The sequence below is a fragment of the Syngnathus typhle genome, linkage group LG18 (genome assembly GCF_033458585.1).
Source record: "Syngnathus typhle isolate RoL2023-S1 ecotype Sweden linkage group LG18, RoL_Styp_1.0, whole genome shotgun sequence".
In the NCBI taxonomy this organism is placed as follows: domain Eukaryota; kingdom Metazoa; phylum Chordata; class Actinopteri; order Syngnathiformes; family Syngnathidae; genus Syngnathus; species Syngnathus typhle.
The window spans coordinates 8,330,996-8,351,667 of NC_083755.1; the positions used below are offsets into that span (position 1 = coordinate 8,330,996).

The following is a 20,672-nucleotide window of genomic DNA, read 5'->3' on the forward strand; positions in this document are numbered from 1 at the left end:
GATACATTCAAACCTTTCCGTTTTGATACAATTAAGATTTTTCAGATGTCTTAAATTCGACCAGAAAGACTAAATGTTCATAATTAGTGTGAAGGCCTTCACACCTTTATTATTTCGCTTCTATTTTATCCTCCTCACTTTTTTTGTGTATACAAACACACAGAAGACCCACACTCGCACATATTATCAATAATAAAATATCCAGTTAGGGCCTCACTGTGCTCCTAGTTGATCATCACAGCAATGAATGACACCATTTAGTCTGCAACATGAACATTTATTTTGCAGTATAAAGTTGTCAATGCCATCATCACACAAAGGAATGGAATGTCAGCAAAATAAATGCACCCTAAAATCGCAGTACAGTCTGAAATAACTACTTGCGTTGTAAGTAAAATTGGATAAGGGGCATTTAAGGAATGTGCTCAATAGATCCAGCTGGATGCACAGCTCGTGTAGCAGGTGAGCTCGTCCTCTTTGAACCACAGGGCAATCTCCTTTGTTGCACTCTCCACCGAGTCACTTCCATGGATGATGTTTCTGTGAAGCAAAAGGGGAAAAATAAGAGTGCCGCTCGATCAAGAGACCGACTATACCCAAGATGACACTTACTTGCTGACATCGATGCAGAAGTCTCCTCGGATGGTTCCAGGTTTGGAGTTTGCTGGGTCGGTTTCGCCAAGCATTACCCTGCCAGTCTTAACAGCACCCTTGCCTTCCCACACCTAATGTTGGACAAAAAGATACCATGTCGACCCCTCAAACTGAAGATTCAGTTAGGACGGGTCTCACCATGGCAACCACCGGGCCGCTACTCATGAAATTGACAAGGTCAGGGAAGAATGGACGCCCTTTCAGGTCACTGTAATGCTCCATCAGCAGATCCTCTGATGCCTGCAAGCATAAATGGATACAATTTGCATGTTTGAAACGAGGGGAGATGAACCATTTTTAGAAGACTGATTTTAGTGGCATCTACTGCCTGGCTGTCGCTGAGCCCCAAATTCATTCCATATTATGGCACAAATGTCAACAACAAAACATGGAAAGTGTTGACTTGGTCTGGACTGACTACACTTAAGGCCACTGGTCCAAAAATGGAGTCTTTACTCAGATTATCTGCGATCCCGAAATAGACATGGTTGATAATCCGCTCACTCAGTCACTCAGCACCCACGATATAGTCACTGGAGTAAAATCCGTTCAACGTGTTAAGAAAAAGCACTTCTACTTACTTGCAACATTTTCAAGGCCACAAGTTTGAAACCTTTCCTCTCAAATCTTGCAATGACCTCGCCAATGATGCCTCTTTGAACACCATCAGGCTTGACGGCAATAAAGGTGCGCTCATCTGCCATGTCTCTGGTGGGAGGAAGAAAAAAAAAAAATCCATACATAGCACATATGTAGATGACTGCCCCCCCCCTTCCTGCTACCAGTACATTGAATGGATAGCACAGAAAATGACGTTATAGTCTCCCTCAACTCAACTTCAGAATGCCTTTTATTGTCATTATGCAAAGTACGATGAGATAAGAGCTGCCTAAACAGTGTAATATAAAACTATACAGTATGAAAAATACGTCAAACTACATATATGCAATGTAAACAAAGTTTGCAAAAGTGACAATTGCACAAGTGTAGTGGTTGAAGTCATTCCTGACCTATTCATGTGACGTCACCTTGCAATGCAGTATTGAGCAGGGGAATACCATTATCATATGTGATTATGATTACCAATCGCGATTAATTACTGGTCGATTACGGTGCGGATTTCTCAACCAAGCATGTGCCTGGTTGCAATTTAGATGACCTCTAGTGATGCAAACTAAATTAAAACAATATACAAGGCATATCGACTGTTAGTGTCTACACACAAATCTGCTTAATCCTTTTAAGAAGAACCAGCCGAGTGATTATGCAGTACCAGACAAGTGATTTAACAGAAGCGGACGATTCTCTGGAATTGTCATTTCATTCTAAGCACAAGCAAAAATAAGTTTTGGGATCGGGACCTGACGCGTTTTGGAGCGGTCCAGGCGGCCTAGTTCATAAAACGCCTCATATTGTGTGATTACCAAGGTTTTGACAGATTTTAGAGGTTGAAGCGGAATTTTCATGGGGAAAACATCTCACGCGGATCACCTAGGATGGTTACTTACAGAATATCGAGATCATAAACAAAATGACTTTACCTTAATTTTGGTCCTGCGAGGTCTCGGACTTCCGCTGCTGCGATGGAAAAGACTGCCTCGTTCCGCGTTGCCGCATTTTATGCGAAGGGGCGGAGACTTTGACGTCACCCTACGGCAACCCCAATAAGACAAACTACACTAAACCCCAATTTAAAAAAAGAGGATGCACTCGTGACGCATCACTCACATCGTAATACAAAGAATTTGACCATTTCTATAATTCACATCCACATTTAAACATAAATGTAAATTTTTAATCCGGACATTAACAACAAACCGGACTGCAATAAGTCAGAATGTAATCATTCAATAACACATTTAACTATAATTGTACATTTCTAATCCAGAGAACTGTTCTCGGCCTCTTTCCTTGTCATGAGTGCCCCTGAATTCCTGTTTGGAAGGTAATAAAATGGTTTAAAGCTGTATGGGGGGGAAAAAAAAGAGACCTCCAAAAGAATACATGTGTTGTGAGGCAGTGCAAAAGTTGACTTGGTAGAAAGACAAGAATGAACTTTTTGTAGGTCCGAACATTTAACACATCTTAATGAATTACAACGAAACACATTCACAGTTCAAACAAATGTGCATGACTTAAGTCATGTGAACTCGATTTAATGTCAGAAAAAGCACCAATAAAATATTTCAAATAAAAAAATGTAATTACATAGATGCAAATAAAACCTAGTGAAAGGTCATATGCATCTGTCACCCTGCTGTTTAGCCATATATAAGGGTATCTGAAAACATTTACAACAATTTGTTCCAGTCTCGTGTTGCCTCCATGAGATGTCGCTGCCCGTGGCCAATCCAATGTTCTTGGCTGTTGAAGAGCCGGCCGCAGAACCAGCAGTCGAACACCACGGTCTTTTGGCTACTATCTGACGGAGGTTCCACAACTTCATACTTTTTTTGGTTCTTTTTCCTCAGCTTCAGTTTGAGAAGGAAACGCTCTCGGACCACGCTTTGAATGGCTCGTGGGCTCGGCGAGCTGTTTTGCAGCACAACGCCTTCAGTCAAAATCCCCCCCCCTTGGGTACCCAGCTCAGCGAGCGCTTTGAGGGTTTTCTGCGAAAGGGCCACCTTGACAACAGCGCCTCTGTGTCGATTGATGACCTTCATTATATTGGCCACTTCGGGAATATCAGCGTCCGGATGATTGAGCACCACGACTGGTTGGTATCTACGGGGGCATTTGATTTGCTGTCGAAAGTTGAACGGGGCGAGTCTCAAGGTTCTTTCCACTTCTTTTGCTATGGGACTCCAAAACACACTCGTGTCTTTCTCAGTCTGTACTTGGTTGGAGAACCTTCTGGCTTTATGGACTGTTTCTGGAAGCTCATCAAACAGTACTTTCCTACGCACTTTTCTTCGACTTGGGGGTCGACTTGGTCGTGGAGCTAGTTGAGGTTTATCTGCTTGACTTGGTTTCAACTTGGATGTCGATTGAGGCATTGATTCCCTGACAGCGCTTTGGCCTGAATTCTGGCTGGCCGTGATCTTGTTCACGTTGTTGCAAGCATTTGTTTTGTTGGAAGGCATAAGAAAACATTGGGTTGGAGGCGAGGTGGCCAAAAGTAAAGGTTGACAACTGGAGGAGGGTGAGCCACTCTTAAGCAGACTGGTGGTAGGGCTAACGATTTTAAATACAACTTTGTTCCCTCTTTTGTCTCTGCGGTGGCAAGACTGACCGATGGATTTCGTTTCCAGATGATTGAGAAGCACATTGGACTTGGCTGGGGAAATGTAGCGAAGCAAAAACGTTTGGCGACCGCTCTGCAAATTGCTCGATTCGTCGCTCAAACTCACAGGCACGGCCAGAACGGGTCCGTCCGAGTTCAACGGGAGCTTGAGGCCGGAGCTGCTTGGAGCTTGAACAAAGGGAAGCGACCTTGGCAACAAGTAGCAAGTTGGCTGCGTTTTCCTAACTTTGTCTGGTGCGCTCGAAAAGAATACAGGACCTTTTAAATTTGAGCTCTTGAGAAGATAACGATGAGGGGAGGTACTAAGCCCACCTTGAAGAGAAGAAAGTGTCGTCACTTGATCACTAGATGCTGCCTTATTTGGATGTTTTAGAGGAGGAACGGGCTCACTGGTGGGACGGCTTGAGGTTTCAAACCCAGACTTGGTCGTGTAAGAGACATTGATTTGAGGATTTACGCATTGAGTGATTAGCTGAAAACTCGGCGTGGGCTTGAGCTGCATTGGCATCGCAGAATTTTTCTCATGAGTCTTCAAGACCACTCGCTCTTGAAGTCTTCCAACGGACTTTGTTTGTTTGGAACAATCAAATGAATCGATGTTTGAATGTAACGACTCGGTCCTTTCCTTACGAAGTTGCTGCGTAATTATTTCATCCGAGTGTTGCTCTACGAAATTGCCCAATGCGGACGAAGTACTTGTTTCATTGGACGATACGGGAATGAGATCCTCCTCGATTTTTATGACGTTGAAATCTTTCAGCACCGATTCGGGGTTGTCCTCATCCGCATCGACGCAGTCGTCGTCCTCAAAAGCTTCTGACAACTCGGATGATGCGGGACTAAAATTAGAAGGGATATGATCGATTTCTCTGCCTGCTGTCAGTTCTGGCGCACCCTCACTTTGATGACATGCTCTGGGTGACATACCAAGCGCTTCCTTGGAATAATTGTGAAAAGCGAAGACTTGGTGGTTGAAAGAACTTTGCGGTGTTATCGCATTCTCTCCAAAAAAGGAGGAGGAGGCCATTTCTGCTGGAGGAACCACATTTGCCAAATGTTTCTTAGGATGCCGGTAATCGTGGAAATGAATCGATCTCGTGCTCTCGGTACCTTCTGGAGTGCTTTGGGAACACTGGGAAGTCGTTTCAGGCCATTTGCGGCAATTCTCTTTGCGCACGTCAAAAATATGTCCGTTTCTCGTGTAAGTTATCATCCCTTCATCTACTGCTTCGCAATTCTCGACGTGGTTTTTCCAAGTTGATTTACCCTGTGATGCCTCGTGAGAAACAGGATGATCCGTGGATGGGTCGGCCATTTTTGATACGGTCTCGGATTTGTCATCAAATGCATGTCTGCCGATCGGATCAGTCTCCACCATTGAAGTTGAAGAGCCGTTTACACAATGAGCACCTCTCAAGCCCAGATCATCGCTACGAGGAGAAGACTCAAGAGGGAAAACGGGTGTTTCTTCCTCTTCGACCTTGACGTTGACTGCCAGGATATCATCGTTTAGTATGCAAGACTCACTTCCGTCCAAACAAGGTGACGTGGAGCTCTTACTAGCAGATGATTCACCGTTCTCAACAAGGACTTCACTTCTACAAAATGCAGACCTGCTATCTGGAGAGTCCAAATCTACTAATGAATTGTCTTGGGTGCACACGTTTTGCTTTGCCACCGGTATTACTTTGAGAACGAGATGTTTCTTCCCGTCCACCATCTTAAATCCCATCACCTTGGTTGTGCAGTTCGGGGGGAGAGAGATTTTGTTTTTCACCATCAGAACGGTCAGCGCATTAGGATTGGTGGGAGAGCCGCAGCCGTCGTTGTCCAGCAACATTATCGGCGAGGATTGCTCCGCAGTCAAAGCGTTCCGATGAGCGCCGTGTTTTTTCGCCGGCGTCCCGTCGAAAGCGTGCGCCTCGTCCTCGGAACACATCTCCGATTTCGTTCTACCATTTTGATTCGATAAGATCCCTGATACACCGAACGACCTGGGCAACTTCTGCGTTTCTTGCAGCTCGGAAATATTTTCAAGCGTGTTGAGGCAGTCGAGAGAAGAATTGGTTGCTCCGTTTTCTAAAGTCTTCCATACATTTGGATGGATTTGTTGGTTGGATGGATGCTTGGCTGCTGGGTGAGCGGTTCCCGCGTGTCCTTTAATCTGCTTGATGGTTGTAGCGCAGTATCCACAGATTTGACAAATTAAAGGTAACACGCTCCGGTGAGATTTAAGGTGCTTCTGATGATCCGCTTCATTCGAGCTGATATGTCGACACTTGGAACATTTCCAAGGACTCTCGTTATGATGGTGAATGTGTTGGACGAACGTCCCCGCGTCCACCGTCGTAAACTCGCACCAGTCGCATTGGAACTTCCCGTTGGAACTGTGGCACATGATGTAGTGTCGTGTAAGCAAAAGCAGCGAATACTCAATTCCATCGCAGCAGAGCTCACACGTAACCAAAGTGTTTTTGTGCTCAATTCGGTGACGTTGAAGAGCCGCAAACTCGTTGGTGGCAAATGCGCACAGATCACAAGGGTACGTGGGTAGGATCCCTTTGTGGGCCTCTCGGAAATGTTTCAGGAGATCGTTCGGGCTGTACGTGGAATGGTCCTTACACACTGAGCAGCCAAAACTCAGGATGTTTCCAGAAAAAACAGCCCCTTTCTGAATTTTATAATTGGCTCTCCTGGCCGAGCCATGTTGCTTAACAGGCAAGCCGCCCGCATTGCCTTGACTCCGCCGTCCTCGATCTTTGAAACGCGGAGAGTCTTTTACGTCTTCTGCCGATGACAAAATGTAATTCAAGGCGGAACTGTGAGGTCCTTCAAGATTTTCATCCATCCCTGAGAATCTATGATGGAAAAAAGTTCAACATTATTTTGGGTAAGAGGTCATTTGGCACTGATGGAATGCCTAATAATCATACATTGGAGCACCTTAGGGAAGGAAGAGGTAGGACTGATGTCAGATTCTCTGAAGACTAGGAGTTGGTATCTGCAAAAAGAAAAAATGCAGAAGGAATATTATTTATTTTAACAATGCCATTTTAGGTCTACTTGAACTTCCCATCGGACGTTATTGTTCGACGTGACTGTGACGTCATGTCAAAAGCATTGTAAAAATAGCATTAGCAAACTCTTCATATATCCATTTAGAAGTGTTAGTTCTTCTTGCCAGAGTAACACAGGTGCAAACACTCATTTATTTGAAGCCACACTTTCAATACGCTGCATTCAGGCACGCACAAACATTTTGGTTGCTGCTTATTACAATTTCATATGTGCAAAAAAATCCAGAGTTGCACCTCACACCTATCATTCCGATAAAAACCATATCATTTTGATGTCAATATTTCATCACGTCTCATCTCTACTTGCAGGTACCACAAAGGTAGAGAGGAAAAAGTTGGCTGTTTCTCAACATGGCTCCAAACAATGGCTTGGCTAACTTAAGTACAGCAGCATTTTGAAAAGGGCAAACTATCACAACCTTAACAAGAAAGTATCATGTAAAATCTGTTGACTTGGTTGAGTGTCGAACAAGTAGTGTCGAACAAGTTTAAAAGGAGGCGGGCAGGGGGCTGCATCAGTACATTTAAAAGCTAATCGAAATAGCTAGAAAGACTGGAATATTCGAATACAATTCTCACATTCGAAAATACATTATGGCTGGAGTTTATTGATTAGTTGTCATGTAAATAAAGCCGCCACCACCCACGCGAAGCTATACAAAGTTACGCTCAATCAAAATGTTCTTACCGTTAACTTGATGGAACTTCACACTTGGTCCCGTTGACACCGAACATCATAAAATGCAGTGGTGCCGGAAAAAACAAACAGCGGCAATCTTCGACGTGCTTTTCAGCTCTCTGTGGAACGACGGAGACGGCGGCCATGACAGTCCATCCGGGTGCTTTCGTTGATGCTCTTGACGCTCAAGTAAAAGCGGATGGATATGTCTTGTCAAAAACCAAACTAGTGCTGACATCAATGTTTTTACTTCTACTAACTGGTCTTGCAAAAGTAGATCAAATCACGTTGGCAAGTCTTCAAACCGGTTTATCGGCGTTCCCATGGCATGTTACTACGTCATGGTTGAGCTCGTGAGAGTAGGGTTGATGGTGGAAGGAGAAGCAATGGCGGATGTACGCCATTTCCCTTTGCTATCCCCATGGCAGATTCACAATTGCCAGTCTTTTTTTGTTGTTGTTGTTCCTCGTTTGTTTGGTTAAATAAACATGACGTGTTTGCCTATAATCTTTGGGTTTGTGTCCCATAATTCTCTTACAACTGCTGTTCCACTCTACACTCGGACGCCATTACAGTTGGAGCACACGGAAGTTACGTCACTCAGACATGGCAGCCATTGAACCTACGTCATCACCCATTATAGATTTATGCGCGCTATGGCAATTCTGGGTTTCCTTATTCCGCCTGTAAAGCCTTTATGCACACAATTATTTATCTTGATTTCTTATAGTATTTCTTAAAGCCAGAAAGTTGACGTTTGAAATGACTACTTTTGTGTCATATCTGTTTTTTTTCCTTTTTTTCTTGCAATAAAATGTATTGAAAAAAAGAGAGCATGTGTTGCTTATCAAGCACTTTAATGTATTGTTTCAACACTTTACCACAAACAATGAAATTGATACTGCAATAGACAACACTGTCATTTGAGCTGTGGCGATTCCCACTGACACATCATTTTAGATGTTAGGGTCTTTTCCTCTTGTACATTTTGGGGCTTTTCCCCAAATGTCCTGAAAATCTTGAAATGCCTGTGACTGCCTATAATGTTCTATTATCCAGCACAAGGAAATGTCCTCCTTGTTTATCATCTCAGCAAGTTGATATTAGCCATCCCGGAAAACAGAGTGAAAACACTGATGTCTGTTAAATCCATCATCATTTATCGGGGAAAAAAAAAAAGTAAGTCCAGTGAGTCAAATCTTCATGCCAAGCTTGGCTTTCTGTGGAAGAAACACATTGGAGAAAGATTACAAATTGTCTTCACAATGAAAAGGGGTGATAATGGGGTCCACTTACGATCCCTGTTGCATGTTTGGGTTTGACACTGTAGGAAGCCCGCTCTTTGGCTTGTCGGAAACATTCCTCTGCTACTTTTAACCTGTCAAATGTATATTGCGATCGGGTCCAAAATATCAACTGTAGAACTTAAATGATATGTTTACACTTTTGGTGATCAATTCATTTACCTTTCCTTTAGAATGGATTTGTTTTCCTTCTTCCACAGGTCCTTAAAGTCAGAGGAGAACTCATACCAGACAGAAAAAATAGTGTTTGGTGAAACCTCTTTCTCTCCTCCCTTTGCCTTCACTGAGTAGAATAGTGTGATCTCCAGGAATCTATCAAAACAACATTTGGAAAACTCAAAAATGACTGTATAATGGCATATCAGTGCTTCTACTTACAGTTTATGTGTGCTGCTGAGATGACTTTCCAATGCATCAAGTTCATGTTTAGCTATGGAAGAATAATGCACAGGACTTACTGTGATGACCCAGAATGCAGAATAGAACCATCACCTAAAGTGTTGTTTATACCTTCCGAAATAAATCCCTCCATGTTGTCCTTGAAAGGCTGGAGGTTATCTTCAATGGAAGCTTTGCACACTCGTTCCACCTCTGAGGTACATGCTGGAAAAAAAAAACACGATGAAGTCGGAAGACCATCACGTTCATCGTGTTATAAGGGCTAACTTTAACGAGAAGTTACATCTAAGGTCTTTTCTGAGTCGAGTGAGATCTTTGTGAAAGTCTTCAAATTTCATCTGGGAAGTCTGGAATAATTCATGAGGCTCGGGGAGAGGGTAAACGCAAGTGTCTTTTCCAGCATCCTGGAGAAACACATTGAAATGAAAACTCAAAGCACATCTGTCAATGAAATAAATCATAATAAAATCGTTCCAAAATAAAAACCAAATCAATCCGGTGACATTTTGTCGCTTTGTCTGACAATCCGATGACGAGAGATCCTTCATCACACAATAACAAAAAACACAAATAGTGGCAACAATACCTTGCACAAATCACCAATCCATAAAACAATCATGCCGTGTAAAAGCTCACCTCATCAAAATTCTTTAGATAATATGCAACGATGTAAGACAGAAGACTTCTCGTGCTGTCCTGGATGTAGAGAAGAAAAACAGAACAGGGCGTTCATATCATTTGACTGAACGAATTGCTTCTCACAGATGTTAGTTTGGGTTCCTCCGTAATAATATTCGGTTACTCACACTGCTCTTGACATCCTTGAGTTTGGGAAGGATGTCAAGACTGAAGCCATCCGCTTGACCTCTTGTGCGATTTCCTCCATTCATGAAGTTTCCAAAAGCCAGCACCAGGCCTAGAACCTGCTTCACCTTTTCACTGTCCTGTAAAACCTAAACATAGGCCGCCACGATTTGTATCGCACTTAACAAGTGAGGCTTTTGTTGCCCCATGAATTTACCTTGCATACATTCAGCAGCGTATCCAGTTTCTTCATGATGGATGACATGCACTCCGAAAAGCTGGACTGGAAGAGGATGCAAAATACTCGACCAGAAAAGCTGGGGATCCGGGACAGCTGGTAGAGAAACCTAGAAGAGAAATTCATTTTACCACTGAAATCTCCGTAGCATGACATCCACTCACTGTTCAGGTTTGTCCAGAGGTTTTGCATTCTCCTTGTCTTTGGTGGATTTCATATGTTTTTCAATCTTGTCCAGCTCCTCTGGCAACGCTCTCTGCAGAATACAGATACGACCGACACTCCATTGTCTGTCGATCGATTGTATTGACGAATGTACGTGACTTACATTTTCATAAAGAGCTTGAAGGGTCTCCAGGTCAACTACTGTGTTGTCCAAGTTCAAGACGGCTGCAGAAGATGTCAGGAAATAGGATTGAAACCGGATTGCAAGTCAAGTGTGAATCCAAAGCAACTCACCATGCTGTATGTCTTTCATGTCAAGGTGGAGCGAGGACATTAAGATTCCTACAGCCTGTGATCTTTTGTTGCTTAGAAGCTTGACAACCTAAGACAAGAAGCAAAAACGATATCAGAACATTCCCATTTCAAAAGTGGACTTTTGTGTGCAAAAATTATAATTGCATCATGATTTGTAGCATGGAAGCCAACCACGTGCTCCAACTGAGAACTTTGGAATCGAACAAGGCATTCTTTCAAAATGGCAGGTCACATTCCAAATTGACCTGTTTGGCCTTGGACTTGGTGATTGTGTCAGAGAGTGGCTGCTTTTTCTCCTTGACGGCCGTTTTGGAGAACAACTCTACAAACTCCTCAAAGTCCACCTCAGGCTCCTCTATCGTCTCCCACACGGATGCAGATGATATTTCCCTGATGAAGAAGAAAAGAATAATTGGCTGGAAATGTTTAGAAGAACAATTTGGTCAGTCATCAGCATCATAGAATACTTCACTGTATTTGTTATCTTCATTCAAACTAGCCATTTACTTTTTCGTGTGGAACTGGATTCTGGTCCAATACAATGGCTTCATAGGTCTGGGAGGTTCCACCACTGCTTTCCTGGGTGCTTTCTCTTGGGTGAGGCCGAGAGTGTATAGCCCCAAAGGCAGCGGAGGAGGCAAGGAGCCCAGACTTCCTGGGGGAGCTGGAGGAACGCAGATGCTACCAGGTGGAGGAGGGGGTCGGGGATGGGGCGGAGGAGGTGGGGGTGGAGGAACACCACCAGGGAGAGGAGGAGGTGGGGGTGGAGCAACACAGCCAGGGAGAGGAGGTGGTGGTGGTGGAGCAGATCCACCAGGGAGAGGTGGAGGAGGTGGTGGTGGTGGAGCAGTTCCTCCAGGGAGAGGAGGAGGAGGTGGTGGTGGTGGTGGTGGAGCAGTTCCTCCAGGGAGAGGAGGAGGAGGTGGTGGTGGTGGAGCAGGTCCACCAGGGAGAGGAGGAGGAGGTGGTGGTGGCGGAGCAGATCCACCAGGAAGAGGAGGTCCAGCAGGGAGAGGAGGTGGAGGAGGTGGCGGTAGCATTGAACCTGCTGGTAAGGGTGGAGCTGGTGGCGGCTTAGCTACTGCTATTTGTAAAGGAGGAGATGGGCCACCTGGAAGCGTGGCCAGGGGTTGCTGCTGACATGAACACTGTATAAATGGGAGTTTGGGGAAGCCATTGGTTCCACTTGGCTCAGCGTAAGGCACTTTCAACTTAAAGCTGTCCTCCATCGGTGATGTTTGCACAGATTTTGCCTCCAGAGAGCACAGAAATGGATCTGCTTCAGTCTGAAAGTGAGCATCACACACTTCCTTCAAAAAGATTTCCTCTTGCTCTGTTTCTATATCTCTGTCCAGCAGAGGGGGCTGCCGCTCCAGCTCAGCAATCTTTGTCCTGAGATCTTCAATGGTTTGCTCCAGTTGTTGGATGACATTGACATGTTTTTCCTTCAGTTTCACTGTTTTCAGCAAAACCTCCTCCTGAAAATAGAGGTGGGGGGAAAAAATTAAAATCAAATTAGCAGGAGCTCTTCTGTAAGGCCCTGGACCATTGATGATGGAAACTCTGAAGAGCACAGAAGTGTCTCTGTGACTTACCTGACAAATCTGGCTCTCATTTGGTTGCTCCCTCAAAACCAAGATTCCTGTATGATTTTCTGAAAAGATGGAGGAAAAACATCTGGCACAATTCACGACGTGATGTTCGATGGAGGTTCTTACCTGGATCTGTGGCTCTGTCTCCACTGGGCCTGCAGTCTTTCAAATGACCCGGTTGCTTACCCTCGAGATGATCAAGGGAAATAGTTGGCTGATTAACAGTGGTCCATGTGTAGAGCTGGTCATGCTGAAGAAATACCTCAACGTCATGATATGGAAATCAAACGACAAAAATCCAAATACGTACGTGAAACTTGGACGATCCAATATGAGAAGGATTTGCTCCGAGTTGCTGTCTGAAGCAGTCGGTGAAAGGCAGAAGAAGACCCATGGCTAATATTCTGGAGCAGAGCCTCTCAGCCTCTTCTGGCTCCTCCTGCTGCTGTTGTTGAAGGAACACTTTCTCCAGGAGAGTTCTACCTGGACAAATCAGTAAAAATATGGAAATGTGGAATCAATCGACTGTGACCTGGTTGGTTATTGACAGAGCTTAAGCTTAATTACCTGTGAAAACATCTTGGAAGGCAACTTGTCCACAGGAAGTGGCACAAATGGGTTGGCTTCCTCCACCTCTGCACCTGTAGTCTAGTAGATCCCCAGAGTTGAGCTTGCACCTCATTCTCCTCTCAAACTCGTCCGTCCAGTCAGCTGAGCGACTCAGATGAGCAGCATTGCTTGAGGAGCACTTCCTTGGGACTTGATGGTCACCAACCATCATCCTGAGGGCAAAAAACGACAAATTTGTTTCAACAATCAATCAAGTCCTAAATGAACTACAGTTACCTTCGGAAATGTTGATGATCTCTTCTCGGCGACATGGGACTGATGGAAGGAGACAGAGCCGGTGAATGTCCTGGCGAGCTGAGTTGTCTGGTGGTGGTCTTGATGTATGAAGCGAAGACAGGAGGGTACGGTTTCACCACGGGGTTTGACGGAGAAGCAGCCTTACCGGACCTGTGAATGTGTTTGGCTAACGTGGGGCTTCCTTGGGAAGGTGTCAAGCAAACACTGTTCCTCCTGGAGGGGGAAGCGATGCTTCCAGCAGAAGCTACGTGATTACTTTCTGATACAATGCTCGTGCAATCTTCAAGTGACTCGGCAGCACTCGTGACTTCTTCAAACGTATTCCCTGAAATCATTCCGACCATGGCAGCGTTGCTTTTCTCCTGGTTCTCTTGAGCTCCATTGGCATGAGGCTCCTCAATGTGCTTTTCGTCTCCTGCTTCCGGCTCCAGTGTGTGGGCGAAGTTGCTACTGCCGGTTGCCATGGTAAATGGGTTGAGCGTCGCCATGGCTGCGGGCAGGGATTGCGACATCTCGGCGTGCTGCTTTTCTGGAACTTCAGCAACACTAGCGGAGGACTTTGGCGCCTCTGGACCACCCTCCGTTTCCTTCCTCCCATCTTTCTTGGATTCCTCTCTGAGGGAAGACAATTGTGGTTTGTCGGTAAGCTGGTCTGTATCTGAGAGGGTTCCTCCCTCCAGGAAAGATAGCGCATCTGATCCAAGTTCCAACTCGGGTGTCAGGTCAAGTCTTTCAGTGGGGGGTAATTCAACAACTCCGTTACTCAGCGCTTTCTTGACCTCAACCGTGTCACGTTGTTGGAGCTTGATAGCAAGCTGGATGTCTGCGAGCAAATCATCATGTTCTGCTGCTGAGTGATAGCTGTAAATATCCGTGTCAGATCCAGAACTTCCAGCCTTCTGTCTTCCATCCTCTGCTGCTGCTCCATTGCATGGCTTTTGCTCACCTTTCAGGACGCCCGTTTCCGAATCTGATTGTCCAAGCTCATCTGCAGACAGATCAGGTGTTTTGGCCAAATCTCCATGTTGTGATGCCACCAGCACATCTTCATTGGAGCATGCATCTTTACCTACGTGAAGAGCCTTTTTCTTGCGGATAGAAAAAACAGAGGGCTTGGACTCAAATTTGTTTTTCTTCTTGCCTGCACCTGCGCTATGCGTTCTTCCACCTCCTCCTCCTCTGCTGCTTGCCCCTTTACCTTCACTCTTACCGTGTTGTTTCTTTCCACCCCGTCTTGTCATGTCCCCTCCTCCTTCGCTCCATCCTTCTTCCAGCGAAGGGTAGCCACCATTACCAGATGCCGCTGCAGATTTTTTTTGCTTAGCTTCCTGGTTGCCCATGTTGCCCGAGTCAGATGTCCTCTTCTTGCCGATTAGATCCCGAGGACAGGTACGACACTGGAGTCTCTGATGAATAAAAAGCTACCGCAGATTGTCATGATCAATATGAGACTAGATCCACACTGGTTTGGGGTTGCCTAGGTTCTACGTTGATGCTGATTCAGGGGAAAGAGAGCAGCGCGATGCTCACACACCCATCGCATCCCCTCCAACGCCACCCCCGTCCGTCCGTCACTTCTCTTTATTTTCCTCTCAGACGTACCCTCCCCCTCCTCCTCTCCATCTGCTCCAAAAATGTGACGCAAGCTCTGCATGCTCAATGGAGATCAATCAGTAAGGCATGAAGCAAAAGATGGGGCACATCAGAGATGTAAAGAGAATGAAATCATGGCTAATAAAAAAAAAGAATTAGCTGCTGCACTGACGACAAAAGGCTCATTCATTGCCACTCTGGTTCCTCACTACATTACCCATGATTCTCGGTCTTTAAAGTGCCCTGTCATAGAAAGAACCTGAAGAGATGTCTCTCTCCATCCGTCCATCCCAAAAAATGAAACAAAATGGTTTGTTGAATATCTCCATGGTTTTGTTTATTCACCTCATATTTGACACACTAAAAAAAGTTGTGCGTTCCATGCAATACTGTCGTACAAAGACGACACAAAAGATTGTGCAGACACAAAACACTCATTTGTGGGTCTATTTTCCATAAAAAATAAATGAAAAGACAAAAACTGATTGCAGTTGTCTAAATATTTACACCACCTGAAGCAGATATGGTTATTGTCAATAAATGATTTCCATATTCCCATTGACTATGGCTCGTCAAAAGACATTCGAGTAGCGATGCAAAATGACCTGACAAGGATTTTTATTGTCTCCTGTGTCCTCTTTCAAGAGAGAGACCCCCAGAGGCAAATTTGGACTGGAGGTCCCCCCAAAATCAAGATGTCGTACATCTGCTCTACATTTGCTCTTTCTTCCGGCAAGCTGCAGCATTCCTCTTATTCAATGGAGGCTTGGCTTTGTTTTGATTCCACTGGCACAGTAAGATATCTCTGAAGGTTGTTCGAAAAGTCTTGTTACAAAGGGCGTAACACATCGGGTTAACCGTGCTGTTCACGTAACACAACCAGTAACCCAGCGCCCAAAGAGTTCCCGGGATACAGTCTTGGCAAAAAGTATTCACCAAGACCATGATGTTGTACGGTAACCAAGTTGTAATGAAAGCTAACAGAATAGCGCTGAGTGTCCGTGCTGCTTTTTTGTCATTGGTCTTTTTTTCATTTTTGCGTTTGTTAACCTCCGTCTTCGCTTTTGAGCCGGACTTCTTCACATCTTTCATGGAGATGTTTTCAGGGGACGCGTCGTCCGACGATTTCACGTCCTTTGCCCTTGTCGTCTTCTTTCCGTCTACAGACAAGAAATAAGAGCATTTGGTGCGACGTAGGGTCAAGGTCAAGATGATTCGAACCAACCTGTGGAGTTCTTTGTTTGGTCGGCTTCCTCTTCCTCCTCTGAAACATCATTATTGTTCAAACTGTCACAGCAACTCTGTTCTGCTGCGGCGGCGGCGGCGGCGGCGGCGGGGGTCTCAGCTCTTTGGAACCTCCGGGATAAATGAAAAAGCAAAGCGCTACATTTCCCTTTGCTGCTCGAGTCGTCCTTGGTGTTGTCCGAAGGCGGCTCATCGTTCGCCGGTGTGTCCGATTTGTCCTTTTGGCTCTTGGTGGCACCCTCAACCCGCTTTTTGTTTCCAGCACCGGAGCCCTTAAGACCCTGTATCTCCTTAGCACGTTTCTCTGAGACCTGATAGATCTTCCAAAACAAGGTGGTCATAATGGTAACCGGCAAGTAAAAGGCAGCGATCGCAGTGCAGAAGGTGATGATGGGCTCAGACAGAAACTGGATGAAGCATTCATTGGATGGCACCGTCCGCTCGCCGACGATGTATTGCCAGAACAGGATGGCTGGGGCCCAAAGGATAAACGAGACGGACCAGGCTAAACAAATCATGGTCATGGCCCGCTTCGTTGTGCGCTTTGCACGATATGTCAAAGGCCTGGTCACGGAGAAATACCTAAAGAAAAAAGGAAGAGAATATGCGCTCATCTTGAGTACCGTAATTTTCGGACTATAAGTCGCAGCGGAGTATAAGTCGCACCAGCCATAAAATGCCCAAGAAAGTAAAAAAAAAAAAACTCGCTCCTGAGTATAAGTCAAAAACTATGAAAAAAAACGCGACTTATAGTCCGAAAATTACGGTAGTTCTAAGTTAAGAAAAACAAGAGGTTACCTGTCAAAGCTTATGACAAGGAGGTTCATGACTGAAGCATTACTGGCCACATAGTCAATTGCAAGCCACAAGTCACAAATGACCGGCCCCAGTGCCCACTGATTCATGATGATGTAGGTGGTGTACAAGTTCATTGATAAAGTGCCGATGGTCAGGTCAGCAAAGGCCAAGCTCAGCAAGTAGTAGTTGTTGACGGTCTTCAGCGCCTTATTGATCTTGAAGGACAACAGGACTAAAATGTTCCCCACAACAGTGACAAGAGAAAGCGACCCAGTGAGGAAGACGATGACTATAACCTGAAGGTGGAGGAAAAAAAAAAAGGATTAAAATCATTATTTAGAAGCTCTATTTAATGACCCAAAACTATTCAGATTGCCAATTACCTCCTAATAATTTGGATTACAGTCTAGTTCAATTTAACCCCGGAAAAAAAAAGCCTTTTTTTACGTTTCATAATGAAATTAAATAAATGAAAACATCTGCTTGTTACCTGCAAGACTGTATGTCCTCCTAACGGGTCAAAGGTGGTTGCCTCCTGGATTAATGTCCTATTTTCTGCTGATTCACTGAAGTTTGCCCCTTGTGAAATATTGCTACTATTGGCGTGATGGGGACTCCACCCGCCGACATTGCCAGACAATATGGCAACTTCCTGGTAAGAGCCGTCTGAGATGGAAAGGTTTATAAAAATCAGAAAATTGAAAATCTTTGATGGAATAACTCGAGCCTTCCGCCAACTTTTGGACTTCAAATTTTCCGTTTTACATTTCAGATTTTAATAAGAGAAGAAGACAGTACCAAAAGTAGCTGGGATGATGGCAGCGTCTGATCTTGAGCTTTGATCCATAATGGCATCTAACGGAAAAGTGGAGAAATACATTCGAGGCAAAATTGGTAACTAACTTCATTCAACGGTCTACAAGATCCCATAACTGCATTATTGATGAGCAGAAATGACAAACATAAAATGTATGTCAAGTACAAATACATAAAAAAAAAAAAATACAGTGGAGACAATTGAGATCAATGATTTCAAAATGTTTTCCACTGCTTGTCCTGACGTTACAAAATGCTCGGTGAAACGAGTGCAACAATGTTACCTGCTTACACGTATGCAGTTGTGCAATGTGTGAAGATCCTAATGAAAAACTGCGTGGAAATCATAACACACACGGAAAACCAACGATAGCATCAATGATCTAGCAAATACAAGATGATCATTCCATTCAGCCTCCATTGCACTGCTGATTATGGTATAGATTAGCATAGCCTGTAAAGAAAAGATGACATTACTAATACAGGCTGTACTAATTAAAGCCAGAACCATCATGAGGACACGTGCAGAAAATGGACCAATCATAATGGCATAGCTCCAGTTCAGGGAAACGTTTGACAGAACTTTCACCAGGTTGGGGAAGAACCTACCAAAAACATGCAGCCTCCACCCAAAGACCTAAATCAAGATTTTAACCCAAGAAGGCCTCCTGTGGAAAGGCGCCACTCTTCCATTGTGTTGCCATCATGGAACTGTTATTGTGAAAACAAACAGGCAAACATAAATCATAAACATCAAGTCTAATTCCTCAGAAACAAAAAAGAAAACAAGTCAAACTACAATTTGTTCATGTCTTGCGGCTGTCATTAGTTGTTGCGCCTTTCGCCCGATGACACAAATGATATCATACAAAATAAAATGCAAACTTATTTGAATTCATATAAAAGTGTTGGGGGGGGGGAAGAAAAATGAACTTACCAGGCGTGTGTAGAATATCCTAGTTAGCCCGACTTGTGCAGCATGCTGCTTTCCTCGGCTGCTCAAGAGGTGTGTGCGTGCGTGTGTGTGTGACTGGAGCAGACAGCGCCGCCCGCCCGCCCGCCCGCCCGCCTTTTAAACTTGATGCAGAAAAAAACACAAGGGGTTCTACTTGACAACACAAAGATCTGCCTCAAGAGAGTTCAGTTTAGGAGGAGGAAAAAAAACAGCATGGAAAATTTGGAATATTAAGAGTTTATTTTACAGTGACGGGCAAAAGAAATCAATTGATCATGTGAATAACACTTGCACTTGCTCTAAGGTCAAAGGTCAACATGATCAGGTCAGTGTAATTATTTCTCTTGTGTTGCTTATTCCAAAAGTGCTGGCCACTTGTTCTCTACCCACTCCAAAAATAAATATTCTCATTTGTTATGAAGGCCACCGAACTTACCTCGTCTCTGTTGATGATTTCTGCCGGCTCTGGAAATCCTTTTAAGGGATCTTTGCCATGCATCACCTATTCCGTCTATCACCATCCCTAATTCCGGACACATTTCATTTTGAGCAGCTGCAAAAGAATGAAGTTAGCAGAATATTGCCTAATATTCCAGAAGCGAAAATCGGAGCTCCCAATACATGAAGTCAATCCCTCGTTCAAACTTCACAATTGTTTATTTGTGTAGCCTTGAAAAGAAGCAAATGAAAGAACAAGCATAAATAAGGACGATTCGGTAGAGCATCATCCGACATCATGTTGGCAAGCAAATTTACAGCCTTCTTCACGCTCACACTCACACACACACACACACACACACAATAATGACATGTGCAGATTGTGGACATCATCATAACATCTCCAATTCAAAGCATTAAAATACTCCCTTGTTAAATATTAGAAAAGGATTCATCTTCAGGCACATTGTCTTCCCACTGTATTGCAGGCAAGAATCTCCAAGGTCACATTTTCGACAGTGGTAACAAAAAATGGTTTATAAAACAGACAAGTATATTGCAGCAGCTTGCAGTGTACCACCATCAAACCACTTTCTTCTTTTTTCTGCTACTGTTTTGTCAAATACAAGAAAAAGAATGACTCATCATGCCAATAGTTTGATTTTACATGATGCGTCCATAAAGTCTGGATACATCAACTTCTGCTGAATATTGCAAAGCGCATTAAATAAAAATTACATTTTTTTAGCATGTATCCAAACTTTTTGGTGAGCCGGTATCATCGTATCATTTCCACGTCCACAAAATATCCCGAAACAAGTGTGCTGCAAGGTGGGGCAGAGTCATCAAGGTGACCTACTGAATTAGGAAGATCTTGGATGAAAGTCACTTTTTAAGAAGCCATTTTGTATGGGGGAGTGTTTCCAGGCATACTCTTGTGGTTCGGAACACATGCAAGGAACCACGGGAAGGGAGAAGAACTCCGCAGACAGATCAGTTCAGCTGATCTTCATACTGTTTGCGGAAACAATCTCCGGCCGGGAAGAACTCCCAACAACGTTCCTGGTACATCTTCCAAACATAAGATTCCTTCGAGACAAACAAGACGAGGAAGTTTTGATTTTTTTTCCATGACACTGTCAATTTGAAATAATGTCCTTGATTTTAATAAAGGGGACGGAAATAAAATCCGACTCCTCAATGAATCAACTGTTCAAATGAAGAGTCAGATGGTTTACCTGTCCTGTGTGCTCGGTTTCATCTTTGTTGATAAGATACATCACAAAGAATCTGCGACAAAAGCAAACATTTCAAATGCCATTAAGAGAAATATCATACATCTGTCAATATATTTCCAAAGTACTCACAGGTAATTGGCCAAGTTGTGCTCCTGCAGAGTGTGCGTTTCGAAGCCGTGCGGCACCGTGTCGAAGTAGTCATTGCCTATCCCGCAGATAAAACACTTTGTCTGGAAGAGACGAAATATCGG

General features: G+C 44.2%; 5 protein-coding genes across 7 annotated transcripts in view; all 5 read right to left on the minus strand.

Annotated features, from left to right (window-relative positions):
* Positions 1-256: 256 nt before the first annotated feature.
* LOC133171310 (nucleoside diphosphate kinase B-like) lies at positions 257-2,340 on the minus strand. The gene is made up of 5 exons (XM_061304564.1): positions 2,196-2,340; positions 1,236-1,362; positions 793-894; positions 613-725; positions 257-540 (listed from the first exon to the last, which is right to left on the minus strand). Exons 2-5 carry the CDS (start codon positions 1,356-1,358, stop codon positions 426-428), a joined length of 453 nt encoding a protein of 150 aa, XP_061160548.1. The 5' UTR covers positions 1,359-1,362; positions 2,196-2,340; the 3' UTR covers positions 257-425.
* An 87-nt stretch (positions 2,341-2,427) lies between these two features.
* On the minus strand, positions 2,428-8,233 carry si:ch211-214e3.5 (zinc finger protein 518A). 2 transcript variants are annotated; one of them, XM_061304549.1, is made up of 3 exons: positions 7,664-8,233; positions 6,842-6,899; positions 2,428-6,756 (listed from the first exon to the last, which is right to left on the minus strand). In XM_061304549.1, the coding sequence occupies exon 3, from the start codon at positions 6,744-6,746 to the stop codon at positions 2,946-2,948; it is 3,801 nt and encodes a 1,266-aa protein (XP_061160533.1). In that variant the 5' UTR covers positions 6,747-6,756; positions 6,842-6,899; positions 7,664-8,233; the 3' UTR covers positions 2,428-2,945. The 2 variants fall into 2 exon arrangements, with proteins under 2 accessions (XP_061160533.1, XP_061160534.1); XM_061304550.1 differs by having other exon boundaries at positions 6,832-6,899.
* Positions 8,234-8,538: 305 nt separating this feature from the next.
* On the minus strand, positions 8,539-14,813 carry fmn2b (formin 2b). Its single transcript, XM_061264965.1, has 20 exons — positions 14,408-14,813; positions 13,318-14,326; positions 13,039-13,253; positions 12,782-12,954; positions 12,598-12,721; positions 12,475-12,533; positions 11,387-12,357; positions 11,125-11,269; positions 10,859-10,946; positions 10,728-10,789; positions 10,564-10,655; positions 10,379-10,508; positions 10,164-10,310; positions 9,994-10,053; positions 9,641-9,761; positions 9,469-9,561; positions 9,337-9,388; positions 9,121-9,270; positions 8,951-9,032; positions 8,539-8,874 (listed from the first exon to the last, which is right to left on the minus strand). The coding sequence occupies exons 1-20, from the start codon at positions 14,676-14,678 to the stop codon at positions 8,848-8,850; spliced, it is 4,071 nt and encodes a 1,356-aa protein (XP_061120949.1). The 5' UTR covers positions 14,679-14,813; the 3' UTR covers positions 8,539-8,847.
* Positions 14,814-15,260: 447 nt separating this feature from the next.
* On the minus strand, positions 15,261-18,821 carry chrm3b (cholinergic receptor, muscarinic 3b). 2 transcript variants are annotated; one of them, XM_061264364.1, is made up of 7 exons: positions 18,728-18,821; positions 18,400-18,501; positions 17,773-17,829; positions 17,465-17,640; positions 16,975-17,270; positions 16,157-16,758; positions 15,261-16,091 (listed from the first exon to the last, which is right to left on the minus strand). In XM_061264364.1, the coding sequence occupies exons 3-7, from the start codon at positions 17,819-17,821 to the stop codon at positions 15,643-15,645; spliced, it is 1,572 nt and encodes a 523-aa protein (XP_061120348.1). In that variant the 5' UTR covers positions 17,822-17,829; positions 18,400-18,501; positions 18,728-18,821; the 3' UTR covers positions 15,261-15,642. The 2 variants fall into 2 exon arrangements, with proteins under 2 accessions (XP_061120348.1, XP_061120347.1); XM_061264363.1 differs by lacking the exons at positions 18,400-18,501; positions 18,728-18,821 and having other exon boundaries at positions 17,773-18,383.
* A 562-nt stretch (positions 18,822-19,383) lies between these two features.
* Positions 19,384-20,672, minus strand: part of ryr2a (ryanodine receptor 2a (cardiac)) — a 29,466-nt gene continuing 28,177 nt past the window's right edge. Inside the window, 3 exon segments of the mRNA XM_061264451.1 lie at positions 19,384-20,272; positions 20,422-20,473; positions 20,551-20,651. Coding sequence (XP_061120435.1) covers positions 20,177-20,272; positions 20,422-20,473; positions 20,551-20,651 — 249 coding nt within the window. The 3' untranslated portion in view covers positions 19,384-20,176.

What these genes read in the sequence shown, in the direction of transcription:
- LOC133171310 (XM_061304564.1), bottom strand. Translation starts at nt 1,358, where the DNA reads ATGGCAGATGAGCGCACCTTTATTGCCGTCAAGCCTGATGGTGTTCAA. An exon ending in TGGCCTTGAAAATGTTGCAA is followed by an intron (nt 895 to 1,235) that starts GTAAGTAGAAGT and finishes TTATGCTTGCAG; the next exon opens with GCATCAGAGGATCTGCTGAT. An exon ending in TTCTGCATCGATGTCAGCAA is followed by an intron (nt 541 to 612) that starts GTAAGTGTCATC and finishes TTTGCTTCACAG; the next exon opens with AAACATCATCCATGGAAGTG.
- si:ch211-214e3.5 (XM_061304549.1), bottom strand. Translation starts at nt 6,746, where the DNA reads ATGGATGAAAATCTTGAAGGACCTCACAGTTCCGCCTTGAATTACATT.
- fmn2b (XM_061264965.1), bottom strand. Translation starts at nt 14,678, where the DNA reads ATGGGCAACCAGGAAGCTAAGCAAAAAAAATCTGCAGCGGCATCTGGT. An exon ending in GGAGGGATTTATTTCGGAAG is followed by an intron (nt 9,389 to 9,468) that starts GTATAAACAACA and finishes ATTCTTCCATAG; the next exon opens with CTAAACATGAACTTGATGCA. An exon ending in CCAAACATGCAACAGGGATC is followed by an intron (nt 8,875 to 8,950) that starts GTAAGTGGACCC and finishes TTTCTTCCACAG; the next exon opens with AAAGCCAAGCTTGGCATGAA.
- chrm3b (XM_061264363.1), bottom strand. Translation starts at nt 17,854, where the DNA reads ATGTATTTCTCCACTTTTCCGTTAGATGCCATTATGGATCAAAGCTCA. An exon ending in GAGGACATACAGTCTTGCAG is followed by an intron (nt 17,271 to 17,464) that starts GTAACAAGCAGA and finishes CTCCACCTTCAG; the next exon opens with GTTATAGTCATCGTCTTCCT. An exon ending in CTTGTCATAAGCTTTGACAG is followed by an intron (nt 16,759 to 16,974) that starts GTAACCTCTTGT and finishes TTTTTTCTTTAG; the next exon opens with GTATTTCTCCGTGACCAGGC.